Raw genomic sequence first — 13,700 nt, 5'->3', positions numbered from 1 at the left:
GTTTTTAATTGAAAGTTATAACTCACACTGAATAAATGGAATCCATATTGTTTCTAAATGAGGATTTTGTTTGATTAACCTCTCCACTTTGTCATACTATGATAACTTGACAGGCTGCCCTGATTTATAGACTTAAGACACATGTACAAAGCATTGAATACCATCAGTGTGATCAGAATTAAATGTTTTAATGCTGAGTTGCTGTAATACAGTATATTTTGATTGAGTTGGGAAGTGTAGACAGCATTTGAATGGTAACCAAATCTGTTGAGATTAGTCAGGATTCATTTTGCCATATTTTGTTGGAGCTATAGAAATATTTTATACTAGTTTTTGGTTGTAACTCTATTAATCCCATTTCAAAGCATGTAAGTTCTCAGTACATATGAGTCTGGTGTTTGTAACTGAGTTAATGTCACTGTCAGAAGACAATTGACCAAATAGCAGCTAATTGACTCCCAAGTTAAAATGGAACCAAATGATTAAGTGTGGAAAAATGTTTTTGGACAGTCTCGCCAGCAGTATGATTAGTATAGAAAAGTCAAACTTGCAGAAAAATAACACTTGTTTTCCTTTAAGTGAAGAACAGAAATTTATCTGGTCAGTTTTTCATCCTCCATTTCTGGTGCTCTTGTTAGAATTAATGTACAGATGGATTACAAAAAACACTGAGATAATTTATCCAAAAATTGGTTTCCTCTGCTAAAAAGCTCAAGCTTGGTCACAAATGGTCTTTCCAGCGGGATAACAACCAAAAGCACATAGCCTTTTCTGTGTTATCAAATCCAAATAAGGATTTAATTTGAACTTTGTATATTTAGAAAAATGCCCTTTTTGTGCATATTTATTTTGGGGTCTCCACTGCTGGTAGTCTTATAGTTTTAATGTTTTTATTTTATGCAACAATACTGGATGGGCACTTTCACTTTTTTCCCGAAAACCTTTTTTCAGTTTCAAGTTTCAACTTCTTGCCGATGTACTTGGTTAAACAATTCATATTTACTACTAAGGAGACTTAGTAAAAAAACAACAACTTAGCTATTCACAAATAGCTCATAACATATTTGATTGAAATCTTAAGAGGTTAGGATTACTGTGTAATATGAACAAACAGAAAAGCTAGTTTGGCCCATGTAAACCTTATTTAAAACCAGGCTATAAAAAAAATAGGTTTCTTAACATTGGATGTGGTAAAGGATGCTAATTCCTGGAGTAAAAGAGCTCTGAGAACAGTGACGCAATAGGGGGATCTCTGATCCTATAAGATTAAACAATTTTGTGATATTAAAAACCTGTCTAAATAGGCCTTTAAAATAATTTTTGAGACTGCAGCTTTTCTCAAATGATGCAACCCGCAGATTTCTTGTGGCTACAGGAGATCTTACTTTTAATGTTTAATAAATGCTGTTTATAAATTTGCACGTTCCTTTTCTCCTTTTATCGTGATGCACAGTAGTGTGTATTATTATGGTAGGCATTTGTGAACTACAGACTAGTTAGGAAATTGGTCAGCATCAACCTCACTAACTACAATCGTAGCTAGTTTGTGTTTTCATGCTGGGTAGCACACATGCAAAGTGGATGATGAAGTAATTGATGGAAATGCGATAGATACCCCTTTACTAAAATTTTAAATTTAATAAATAAAAATGGTGCCAGAAAATGTACTAGAATCTGCAACAAATAGATTGTGGTACCTACAGAGTATACTTTTGCTAAGAACAGCAGAATACAGATTGAAGAAAAATCATTTTTTTTTAAATGAAGCAGTTATGATCAATGTAATGTTGTTTTAAAAAAATATGACTAAAGGAAATGTACGCAATGTAATAGTTGTAGCAGCAATAAATTAGCAGCCCTAAATAATGAACATTGAGTATTTCAAATTTAATCAAAGTGGAAGGAAAGCAGTAGAAAACAAACTATTTAAAACTTAACTAAATTTATATTTTGTTTTATTAAGACAGCACCATAGTAGTTACTATGCATATATATAAGAAATTAAAATGTGTATTTCACTAACATCAGCTGAATTGCATATTGAAATTGAAATAAATGACGTGCTTTATCTCTTTTATTTGTTTCATTATGATCTTGCTAGTAAACAAAACTAACAGGACTAACTGTCCTAACACAGTTCTAATGTTGATTGTCTGTATAAGACAAGCCCATAGTTCTATCCTAGTCAGAATGCAGGATAATCAGTTATTCATTGATTAATTGACCTTGACCAAGATTCTTGTGTATTTCTGAAGAGAGGTCAGTTATTAAGAGATATACTGAGAAAACAAGGATACCTGTGATGCCAACATGTATTACATCTATGATCTCAGTTTGCCAGGAAGGATTATGAATGCCAAGCACCAGTGTGTTACCAGTGTCTTTATTATTGAATACAATCTTTAAAAACACTTTGAAATATACCCTTGAAGTTGAATAATATTTAGTGTTTTTTGTGTTAATTTTAGTGTGGTTTCTTCCTGGAATTCAATGTCTATTGTTGGATAGACCACCAGTAGTTTCTGAGCTTTAATGAACAATATGCCCAATAGTGTCATTGATTTTAAGATAATGAAATTACTTCTACTAAATACCTTTTGTCTGTATTGTTTGAACGTAATTTTGTCTTGAATAAACCTTTTAAATTGGAACTAACTTTGATATAGAAAAGATTTTAGGATTATCTTGTTGCACATTGTCACATAGGAATCTTTTGCGGGCCTCCCAAGAGTAGGTTGAGCCCTATCTATCATCATGGGTTTGTTCCTGGGTCATATCACGTGATGAAACTGACACTGTCCCAGGGATTCCCTTAGTGGCAGTGCCCAATTAGCTGAGTGCTGTCAGGATGAGCCTCTTCTCCAGTTACTGCTGTTAGTCCTCTGGTACAGAGCTTGAAGGTGGGCCAGACACCTCAGTGTAAGCAGACGCCACCAGCTGTGCAGTTGCAGGATTCGTAGCCATAATATGAATGTGTAAAAACACATAATTGATTATTCCAGATCAGGTGGATATGACCGTAAATTGTTGATTCTAAAGTTTAAAAAAAGAACACTTTTAACATGTGGCCCTTAATTGATATTGTCTTAAGTAGCAGGAGCTCACTTGCCTGAGCACATCAATTTCCCACTTCTTCTTGGTTGTTCATGGCAGGTTTCATTTGACTCCTTTGTTGATCAGAATGAGTACTGGCTTTGAAGCCACCTGAATCTTTGGCAAACTGTCATTCAACCGAATGTTATTAGGTGCTGTGTGTAAACTTGTGTGCAAGAATTCAAATGCATCTCTTATAATATTATTACAGGAGGAGAGACTTCAGCATGCAAACCTTCATCTGTTCGGCTTGCGCCTTCGTTTTCTTTTCATGCTGCTGGCCTTCAGATGGCTGCACCGATGCCTCATTCGCACCAGCAGTACAGTGACCGTCACCAGCAAAGTAATGACCCATCTGTCACAGCATTACCATACAGCGACCAGGCTCAGCAGCCAATTGCCAACCAGGTAAGTAGTGTCCAGAGTCACCTGAACAGGCAGCTTCAGATTAATTAATTTTTAACACAGTGCACATCATGAAATATCATGAAATATTAGTTATGTGATTGATGTGACCAATGGAAAAGTAGTAACCATTTAAGTTCATGTTCCTCTCTTATTTGTCCCTGATATCTTGTCGATTTCAAGAAAGAATGCTACCAAAAGTTATCTTTGACATTATCTGTGCATGAGCGTCTCTTCCCAAAAGCGGCATGTTGAATCCTCATAATAAGCACAGTAAGCACAATCAAGACAGTGACTCAAAATAGATGTGATGTTCTTATCTTGACTTCATTACAGCAGACAGCAATAATCATTACAGAGGAATTTGTTTTTTCTCTTGGATGAGTTTTTGCGTTTAGTTTTAAATGATCAGGGCAATACTTAAGAATTATAGGTAAAATAAGCAAATATACTGGTACTGACTGGTTGTTATTTTGCTGATTGTAGGATATGTATAAGAAAATACATGTATTTGTGAGAAAAGTGTTGCAATCACAAAACGTTTTCATTTTGACTGATAATGTGATATGACCATTCATAAACTGTATATATACTATGAGTACAAGAACTCCTGGAATTCACAAGAAATGCAAATGACCTCTTAATGACGTATTTTGTATAAAATTAAAATCAAAGTATTTTATTATTTTCTGGTGTACAGTATTAACGTTATATTCATAATAAATCAGTTACACAAGTAAAAGAATTCTTGAAACAAAATACACTTTTGTAAATAAGTGTTTATGTTGCAATTCTTATTAAATGCAAGTCATTCTTGCTCTGTAACTTTGGTTTTAACTGTACAGATCAATGCAAAGAGAAAATGTAGTTTGGAATTAGAGAAAGTTCAACTACTGTCCTTGAAATTATTAGCTTGTCAGTTCACACTTTGCATTGTAAGTCTTAGGTTTCAAGCTTCTGTTGTTTCAGTCTGTGGTTTTAAGTAAAAATAAGACAAAATTATCTTAAATAATCTAGTTAATTACTAGTTTCAGTTCAAAAGACTGTTTAGTTAACAGAAGCTAAGGTTAAATGTTAGGCTTTCTCTGTGTCTGTTTAAGGTGACTCCTGATGTTGTCATGTTACAGAGGCGGATGCCCCAAACTTTCCGTGATCCAGCCAGTGCTCCTTTGAGGAAGCTGTCTGTTGACCTGATCAAAACTTACAAACACATCAATGAGGTAAGAAGACAGTGGGGAAGAAGTCTGCCTGCTTGCATTTCAGTATCATATTTGATGTAAACATTATTCTTATGAATATTAATCCTTTTTTTGTTATGATTCATTGGAAATTATTTGTATATCACACACATCTTTGATACAAATCAAAGCATGAAGCATTGTGTACTGGAAACAAAATGGAAACATTCAGCCTACAGATATGTGGTTACCTGTATTTCATTATAATCTTACATATTTTATTTTAGCAAATGCCAATCTTTTTTGGATTAAGATTGATATCAGTCATGATAGAAGTCCTATTCCACTTCAGCAAGACCAGTACATTATGTGCCCTTGGCAAGAACTTAATGTAGTCCATAGTGCGTTTGGTGATAGATCTGCATTGCATGTTGATTTGTGGTAAATTTAGAATATTAAAGAAATCCGAAGTTTTAATCTTTGGGGAGTATATTTTACTTATTATAGAACTGGACAGCACATTAGAGCTGGAGTGTCGCTATGTTTATGCAGAGATGGTATGCGGTTGCTATGTGAACTAGCGCACCTCAGTGGTCAGGTTGTGAATGCAGAATTTCTTTCCAAAAGCTCACTTAGCTGAGACCAGTAATTCTACTGATTGTCAGCATATTCCTTCTGTAGCTGTGCGACTTAGACATATGGCCATATTTGTACTACATTGAAGTGATCTGTAGTTACTATAACACTGCTGTAGCTAGCAATGTGTAATTAAATATTAAGATTTAGTGATGCAGGGATTGCCTGCAGACTGCAAGCTGCACATAGCATATCTCCATCCTGTACCTGTAACAGTTGTAATAAGGGGTGAACAGCAGTGGGTAGGCTATAATATTTAAGCACTTTGGCTTGCTCTTATATTTTAGTAGCATTTACTCTTCTGTCATCATATAACTAGATTTTTATGAAAGTAATATGACTGTATTATTAACTTTTTCGATTACTGCAGATGTGTTTATAAGGGTCATCTTAGTTTGTCAGAGGCCAGAAGAGAGAGCTACAGAGAATGTAATGCTTCGCAATGTATATGAGCAGCAGTGCTGCATAAGTACAAATACTGCAGCAATACCCAGAGTTTGAAGAGAGGTGAACCAGATAATGTTTTTTTCTCTCCTGGTGTTAAGGTATACTATGCAAAAAAGAAGAGACGACATCAGCAAGGCCAGGGAGACGACTCTAGTCACAAGAAAGAACGCAAGGTGTACAATGATGGCTACGATGATGACAACTATGATTACATAGTGAAGAATGGGGAGAAGTGGATGGACCGCTATGAAATTGATTCCTTAATAGGAAAAGGGTCATTTGGACAGGTGAGTCTGGAACAAAGATTTGTTATTTTCCTGAAAAAAGCAACAAAAATTCACACACATATATATATACTATCATTTTTCCTGAAAATCTTGTGTTGATCGAGTACTTTTGGTCTCCAAGATGAAATTTACATATGCCTCCTAAAAGTGCCGTTTCTGTATTGGCCCCTGGGCTCTTTAAAATGTAGCCTATTTGAATTCTTGGGATTCGTGATGAATTGGTGATATGCAAATAACTCTTCAGACGAGAATTTACAAACCCAGTTCGTTATCAGCTTCATCTTGAGCATTTGAGGGATTGTAAAAACATCAAATTGATGTGTGCGTTTAGGATAGTACATTTGCTGTGATGAACGTTTTTTTTTACCACAAAGTGTATGTTGATGTAGAAAAATATAAAATGTTCTTTTAACAGAGCACTTAGACACACAAACTACAGTTGACTTGGATTGAGATTGGAATTGGTATATGTTTAAAGAAATAAATAATAAAATAATTTGAATAGATTATTTTTATGCAGGTTTATGCATGGGGTAACACATGGAGAATGTCTCAACCCAGTTGTACTTGAGGGCTAGATATTGTATTTTTCCCATTCATTTGTCACAAATATGGTTATTACCCTAAGGAGGCAGCTTAATCAATTTAAGGCTGGGGCGATTTAGCTAGTTCATGCCTGTTCCAGCTTCGTGTCAACTAGCAGATGCCAGTTCCGGTTTCCAGATGGGCTCAATTGGTATAAAATGCTGAGGTGTTTGTTTTTCTCTTAAAGTGTTGTTCTTGTTTGTAACAGGTGGTGAAGGCATATGACCGTGTCGAGCAGGAGTGGGTCGCAATTAAGATCATCAAGAACAAGAAGGCTTTCCTAAACCAAGCGCAGATTGAAGTGCGGCTCCTTGAGCTCATGAACAAACATGACACTGAGATGAAATACTACATAGGTAACTGTGAGCTCAGCTGTTTCATATCATTCAAATTATTCGATTTTTTATATTGTTATTTTATAAGGGAATTGTATTTTTTGTGTACTAATCTGATTATTGAGAACTGTCTTCTGAAACTGTTTCAGTTGTAAATGCAGGCTGGCAGTATTTTTTCATAAATACCTAAATATACAAACTCCTTACTACAAACTGCATTTTTCTCTTTCTTAACTGACCTGGCTTTAAAGTTTGCAAATTTAACTTAAAAAAAAAACATTTCAGTGTTTAGTGACATGTTTTTGATACGGTAACGTGCTCATTGTACAGCTCTGTATCCTATTTGCAGTCACTGGTAACACGAACATGTTCTGAAGTGCGAGTTTGCTCATACAGGTTTTTGTTTCTGTTTAGTTCACCTTAAGCGTCACTTTATGTTCCGGAACCACCTCTGCCTAGTCTTTGAGATGCTGTCATACAATCTCTATGACTTGCTGCGCAACACAAATTTCCGTGGAGTCTCGCTGAACCTGACACGCAAGTTCGCTCAACAGATGTGTACAGCACTGCTATTCCTTGCCACACCTGAACTCAGCATCATCCACTGTGACTTAAAACCCGAGAACATCCTACTTTGTAATCCTAAGCGAAGCGCCATCAAAATAGTTGATTTCGGTAGTTCTTGCCAACTGGGGCAAAGGGTGAGTAACTGCATGCCATTTGTTTTTGTCTCCACATCTGAAATTTGGAAGATTTTTTTCTGTTTATTGTTATAAGAGAAAACAATGATATAGCTCAATGTTATTTACTGTAATTGAAAAATCTAACTGTCTTTCCTTTCTCAGATATACCAGTATATCCAAAGTCGTTTCTACCGATCCCCTGAAGTGCTGCTAGGCATGCCTTATGACCTCGCTATAGACATGTGGTCTCTTGGCTGTATTCTAGTTGAAATGCATACTGGAGAACCTCTCTTCAGTGGAGCAAATGAAGTAAGTCTAGGACATTTTTGTAGAAACCAAAAGAATCACTCACAGACCCACAAAAGAACAAGAAAAAAGATACAGTAAAAGAAAAAGAACAGTACTTTTTCTGGGCTAAAAGGCGTAGAGAAAGTACATGTTCTTCTAAATGGATTCTAATAATATGTGGAAAATAACATTTTAAAAATGACTAACATGCTGATGCAAGAACTGATTTAAATATTTGTATTTTCAACATGTAATCTTTATGTACACCCAAGGAAAAGATCAATTTCATTTCAAGTGTTCAGAAGAGTTAAGGAGCTAAGTTAAGTGCCAAAATTAGGTTGTAAAAATATACTGATACAGTATATAATAATATACTGACTGATACAGTAGAGGGTGCTAAAGGCTGGAAAAGTGCAATGCAGGAGGACTCTGTTTAGCATTGACTTATATTTTTCCTTTGTGTATTTGTAATGCTTTTTGTTCCCCTGAATAAACATCTGTATTGGTGGTGATTCATGTTTTCAGGTGGATCAAATGAACAAAATTGTTGAAGTTCTTGGTATCCCTCCCAGTCACATTTTGGACCAGGCGCCAAAGGCACGGAAGTTTTTTGAGAAGCTGTCTGATAGCACATGGGGTGTGAAGAAGACCAAAGATGGAAAAAGGGTGTGTATTCTATGTCGTAGGAGCTTCCTTTTGTGCCTTCACATTTGTACGCCCCCTTTATCCCCCTTGCATGCATATCAACTTGTCTCGTAGATTTTAAAATGCCCCTCTCAGTGGCATGAAGCAAGCAGTAAAATCTTAACATCTTTCTGTATAGATCTTACAGATCTAAATCTATATTATCAGTATTGTTTGGCATTGTAAGTTAGGCCTTTATTCTAGCACCTAATTTTGAACACTAAACCTCAGTTTGGTTGCATGGTGCTGTTTGAATGGGTTTTTAGTGGTTCCTCTCTCTCTTCCCGCAAGGAGTATAAACCCCCAGGTTCCCGTAAACTTCATAATATCCTTGGAGTTGAAGCAGGGGGTCCAGGAGGCCGACGAGCTGGGGAATCTGGTCATGCTGTAGCTGACTACTTGAAGTTCAAGGACCTCATTTTAAGAATGCTGGACTACGACCCCAAGACACGCATTCAGCCCTATTATGCCCTGCAGCACAGCTTTTTCAAAAAGACAGCTGATGAAGGGACAAATACAAGCAACAGTGTGTCAACAAGTCCTGCCCTTGAGCAATCACAGTCTTCAGGAACCACTTCCAGCACCTCTTCAAGTTCAGGTACTACACAGAATTTTTTTAATTGAGTTTTTCTGTTCTTGATTAGTGCCTTGTGTTTGTGGAAGGATCCAGGTTTACATTGTGCACAGTGTAAAAAAAAAACGTAATACACATTAAGGTTTGTCTTGTCTTTCCAAGGAGGTTCCTCTGGAACAAGTAACAGTGGAAGAGCAAGGTCCGACCCCACCCATCAGCATCGGCACAGTGGAGGGCACTTCAGTGCAGCTGTACAGGCTATGGAGTGTGAAACCCATTGTCCACAGGTAAGCCCCTTACCTCTCTTCACAAGTACTCTTAACGTCAATCTGTTATTTTTCATAATAGACTGAAGGGAGTTAAAGTCATGGTAAACTGCTTGCCGATAGCTGTATCAGTTCATGACACAGGACCAAAGCATGTATCTGGTGAAGGCTGAAGTTAGCGTTCCTTATTCAGCCATTAGTAGCAGTTTTATATACAGTGCCTTACAAACTCAAATTCAGTTTTTTATTTTTCTTAAGAATATTTTCTAACATAAAACAGTCACATTACAATAATTAATTTTGAGTTTCAGAGCTTAGAAATAAAAATATCACAGAATACTACATTTCAATATAGGATTTGTAATACAGTAAAATTAGAAAATTGGTCAAAGGTCTGAATACTTTTGCAAGACACTGTAAAGACACTGTAGAAATTTCTTGCCCTCTTAACCCTCTTAAAGGGGAATTAATTCCCCTTCCGCTTTGCAATAGCTAAGGAAATTGGAGTAAAGCCATTTATTACAAGCTGTCAACAGTGGTAATGAAAGTCACTTTATGTATTTCTAACTAGGCTGACTTTTTCTGAAACCACAGGTGAGACAACCATACCCCCCGCCTGTGGGATGGGCTGGCGGTGACGGTCCACAGCAAGTCACCGTGGAAACTCACCCGGTCCAGGAGACTACTTTCCACGTGCCTCCACAGCAGCCCAATGCATTACATCACCACACGAGCAGCAACAGCTCCCACCACCACCACCATCACCACCACCACCATCACCACGGTCAGGGCCTGGCCACACGTAATCGCCCACGGCTCTACAATTCCCCCACTAACAGCGCCTCCACACAGGATTCCATGGAGGTGGTGCACAGCCACCTGTCCATGACCTCCCTGTCTTCCTCTGCCTCCTCTTCCTCCACATCTTCCTCCTCGACTGGGAACCAGGGCAACCAGGCCTATCAGAACCGCCCGGTCGCTGCCAATGCCTTGGACTTTGGCCAAAATGGCAGCATGGACATGGGATTGGGTGTCTTCTCGAATCCCCGCCAAGAGACTGGCATAACGGGACATCCGACTTACCAGATTGCGACAAACACAGGGCCTGCTCACTACATGACTGAGGGACATCTGGGCATGAGACAAGGAATAGACAGGGAGGAGTCTCCGATGGCAGGCGTCTGCGTCCAGCAGAGTTCTGTGGCTAGTTCGTGACTAAACTGAGAATGGGTTTGTTTTTTTCTGTGTGTATTTTTTAAGGTGGTGTTTTTCAACAAAGTGCATAGAGATCAAAAGCTGCTTAAATCAGAAGGGAGATTATCACTGAACCGCTACCACAGTGCAGAGCCCATCTTTTGTTTTGTTCTCGTTTTTTTTTTTCAGTTTTTCCTCGATTCTTATTTTTTTATAGATGATAACCAAGTAAGCAGAAGGACTGCAAAATAAGTATAGCAAAAACCATGTTTAAAAAACCTCCATCAATCATTTCACATCTTGCTTGTTCAAAACCAGGTATTACATGGCATTGGGCTCCATCTTAAGATCTTACTGAGCAAAAGATTTCTGTGGTTAGAAAACTTACTGGAAATAGTTTTTCTGGTGGTTATTAGTAAAGAACTATAAATACACAGAAACAGTCATAAGAGTTAAACCCCTAATATACATTGACATTTTTCCGTGGGCAGGTTATTTTTCTTTTCTTAATTTTTACTTGTCATTTATGTTGTGCAATTCCTCAAAAGAGCTGTGCATAGAACCTGTAGTGTTGCAAGGAGCACTTGCAGTGAAATTACATCTCGCATCAGTTTTATATTGCGCTTTTGTGAGGGGGCACATTCCGATGGAGTCCTGTCGGCAGATGCTAGGTGGTCACTGAAGTTTTACACTTGTGTACTCGTTCGGAGGCAGCAGTTAGCACAGCGGTTTGCAGCATGCTTGGGTCCCAAGAGCCTGGGACCTAGGTCAGTTGGGAACTCACGGGTCCATACCGAAGAGATGCACTGAGAAGCAATCACAAGGTCTGTTTTGGCCTACCCTAGGGATGTCTGTGCGGCGGCAGTCTTTAGAGATAACCCTTTGGCCTTATGAATATTGGACTCTGAATGGATATAAAGAAGCTGGACATTATCATTTAAATGAAAAATAGCTTTCCTGTATTTTTGAACTCTAGACAGCCCTTAATTCTTTACAAAAAAGAAAAAATAGAAAAAGATATTTGAGAATGGTAATTTAAGAGGCCTTTCTTTAAAGTTTATGACTTCAATAATCCTATGATTGCAGGGTTTTGGAAGTTCACATTTGTGTCCTAAAGTTGACTTGGTAAAATAACTGAAGGTCACAGAAGTAGTAGTGCGAGATGGATGGAAAAAGCTACGACTGTGTCCCTTCCTGCTTTTTACTTGCTTTTTCTTTGCTTTTTATTTTCTTCAGCATGTTTTTCCTTCAACAAGAACTTCTGCACAAATGTGTTCTGTTCATCTTGAACATAAAAAAATGAAAACATGCAGAATTTTATGTGACTGCTTTTTTGCCTCACAATTATGCTGTGAATTTTACAAGAATTTATTTTCCCTTTTGATAATTTATTGTACCAAAGCTGTTTTTTTTATAGCACATAGATGTCTGTAACCAATAATGTAGCAGTTCTGCACTTTGACACAAGGTGTATCTAGACCTTTTTTAAATGTCAGTAAAAAATGGCTGTATCTATTGCTTTAGCAAAACTGGAACTGTTGTTGAACTCTCAGTACATTTACTGTTAGCTGTATCCTGGACAAAATTGGTTGTAACCTTTTTATTTCTAAATTTCATTTAAAAAAATCCTGTTCATTGGTAGAATTTTGTTTTGGTTTTTAAGGACTCAAGGGACAGTAGGTGCAGGTATTTTAAGTTACTCTGCGGGTTCCGGAGTACCAGGATTACGGCTGATGTCTCAAGGCAAGACCTTGTATTCGTATGTCGGAGAACTATGTGAGCAACAGTAGAAACTCATGTTCGGGATCTGGGTTTTATCAGGCTATTTCAAATGTGCCTAATTTAATGGGTAATGCTGCCTTAATTACTTAACACAGTCAGCATGGCAGTGGCTAGAGTGGTACCCTCTTTATTAACTAAGAAGCAGTTTAAGTCCAGTGATGAAGGCACTGTATACAACTTGTCATTTAGATGAGAAAAATGTGCTACAGCATTTGAAAAAGCACTGAAAACAAAATTACAATCCACATCTGACTGGAGCCCTGCTGATAGACATTTATCCAAAGGAAACAATAGTGACCATAAAAAGAGTATGTCCTGCCAACTGGAGATAAATAATTTAGCATCTTTGTCAATTTGGGGAAATTGGCCTCAGTATGTTAGAGTGGACCACTTTTAAACTAGACTAAATGGCGCCATCTGGAAATCTATCTTTGAGCCAGAATGCAGGTTTTAGGTGTTTACGTTTTGCCCCTTGATAGTTAAAATTTATGTATATATTTATATTTTTTTAATAAAGGAAGTTTAGAATTCACCACTTTTTTTCCTGATGGTATTTTAATTACTGTTAAAGTGTATGTGGAAAACATGCAGTGGAAGTTATCTGTGATTGCAGTAAAGGGTTGACAGTGCTTCCAGTCTTTAGCGGTTAACTATCCCAGTAAGGGCAAAAGTACAGGCTTTAAATCTAAAAGTCACAGAGGAAATGGTAGACCCTCTGACATATTTAAGTATTTCCCGACTGGATAGTTTGTTTGTTTTTCCTCTACAAAGCTGGATACAAGTGAGTCTTTAATTATACATAATATGTATACAGGATACCATTTATTGTTAAATTTAATTGGCAAAGGCTTCAATAGTGGATCCATTTTATATCTAGCTACTATAATTGTGTTGGGCGCACACAACTATCAACACATTAATATAATCTGTACATCATTAAACTCTTCAAAAGTCCAGTACTTCTACAGGCTTTTCTCCCTCTTTCTTATTTTGAATTTTATTCTTTTATTTGATTTTTTTTCTTTTTCCCCAGTCCAGTTTTGAGTGATTGACTACACGGTTTGGTTACAGGACGTCTGACGTGCACTGTAAACATGAACAGCATGGGAAAAAAAAGGATAAGTACCTGTGTCCACAGATTGTAAGATCTAGTCAAGACTTGCTGTGTATATTCTAATGTTACAAAAAAGACAAATGGACAAGCCCTTTGTATTATATTCAAGCGGTCTTATGTATGATAAAAAGTTGATTAATTTGTCCTGA

At 37.1% G+C, this 13,700-nt stretch overlaps 1 protein-coding gene across 5 annotated transcripts in view; it reads left to right on the top strand.

The window, feature by feature from the left end:
* The window catches only part of dyrk1aa (dual-specificity tyrosine-(Y)-phosphorylation regulated kinase 1A, a), a 46,713-nt gene extending 33,013 nt beyond the window's left edge, over positions 1–13,700 (top strand). Inside the window, exons 4-13 of one of the 5 annotated variants that reach the window (XM_015341384.2) lie at positions 3,305–3,501; positions 4,599–4,718; positions 5,858–6,046; positions 6,840–6,987; positions 7,381–7,667; positions 7,812–7,958; positions 8,463–8,603; positions 8,913–9,219; positions 9,361–9,482; positions 10,056–13,700. In XM_015341384.2, the coding sequence (XP_015196870.1) occupies positions 3,305–3,501; positions 4,599–4,718; positions 5,858–6,046; positions 6,840–6,987; positions 7,381–7,667; positions 7,812–7,958; positions 8,463–8,603; positions 8,913–9,219; positions 9,361–9,482; positions 10,056–10,676 (2,279 nt within the window). In that variant the 3' untranslated portion in view covers positions 10,677–13,700. Of the gene's footprint in view, positions 1–3,304; positions 3,502–4,598; positions 4,719–5,857; positions 6,047–6,839; positions 6,988–7,380; positions 7,668–7,811; positions 7,959–8,462; positions 8,604–8,912; positions 9,220–9,357; positions 9,483–10,055 lie in introns of all 5 variants that reach the window. The other 4 variants (XM_015341385.2, XM_015341383.2, XM_015341382.2 and 1 more) reach the window with 4 other exon arrangements.

This window comes from Lepisosteus oculatus, chromosome 5, assembly GCF_040954835.1.
Source record: "Lepisosteus oculatus isolate fLepOcu1 chromosome 5, fLepOcu1.hap2, whole genome shotgun sequence".
Taxonomy (NCBI): Eukaryota; Metazoa; Chordata; class Actinopteri; order Semionotiformes; family Lepisosteidae; genus Lepisosteus; species Lepisosteus oculatus.
Note: the sequence above shows the minus strand (reverse complement) of the source record. Positions and strands in the feature narration are given on the sequence as shown.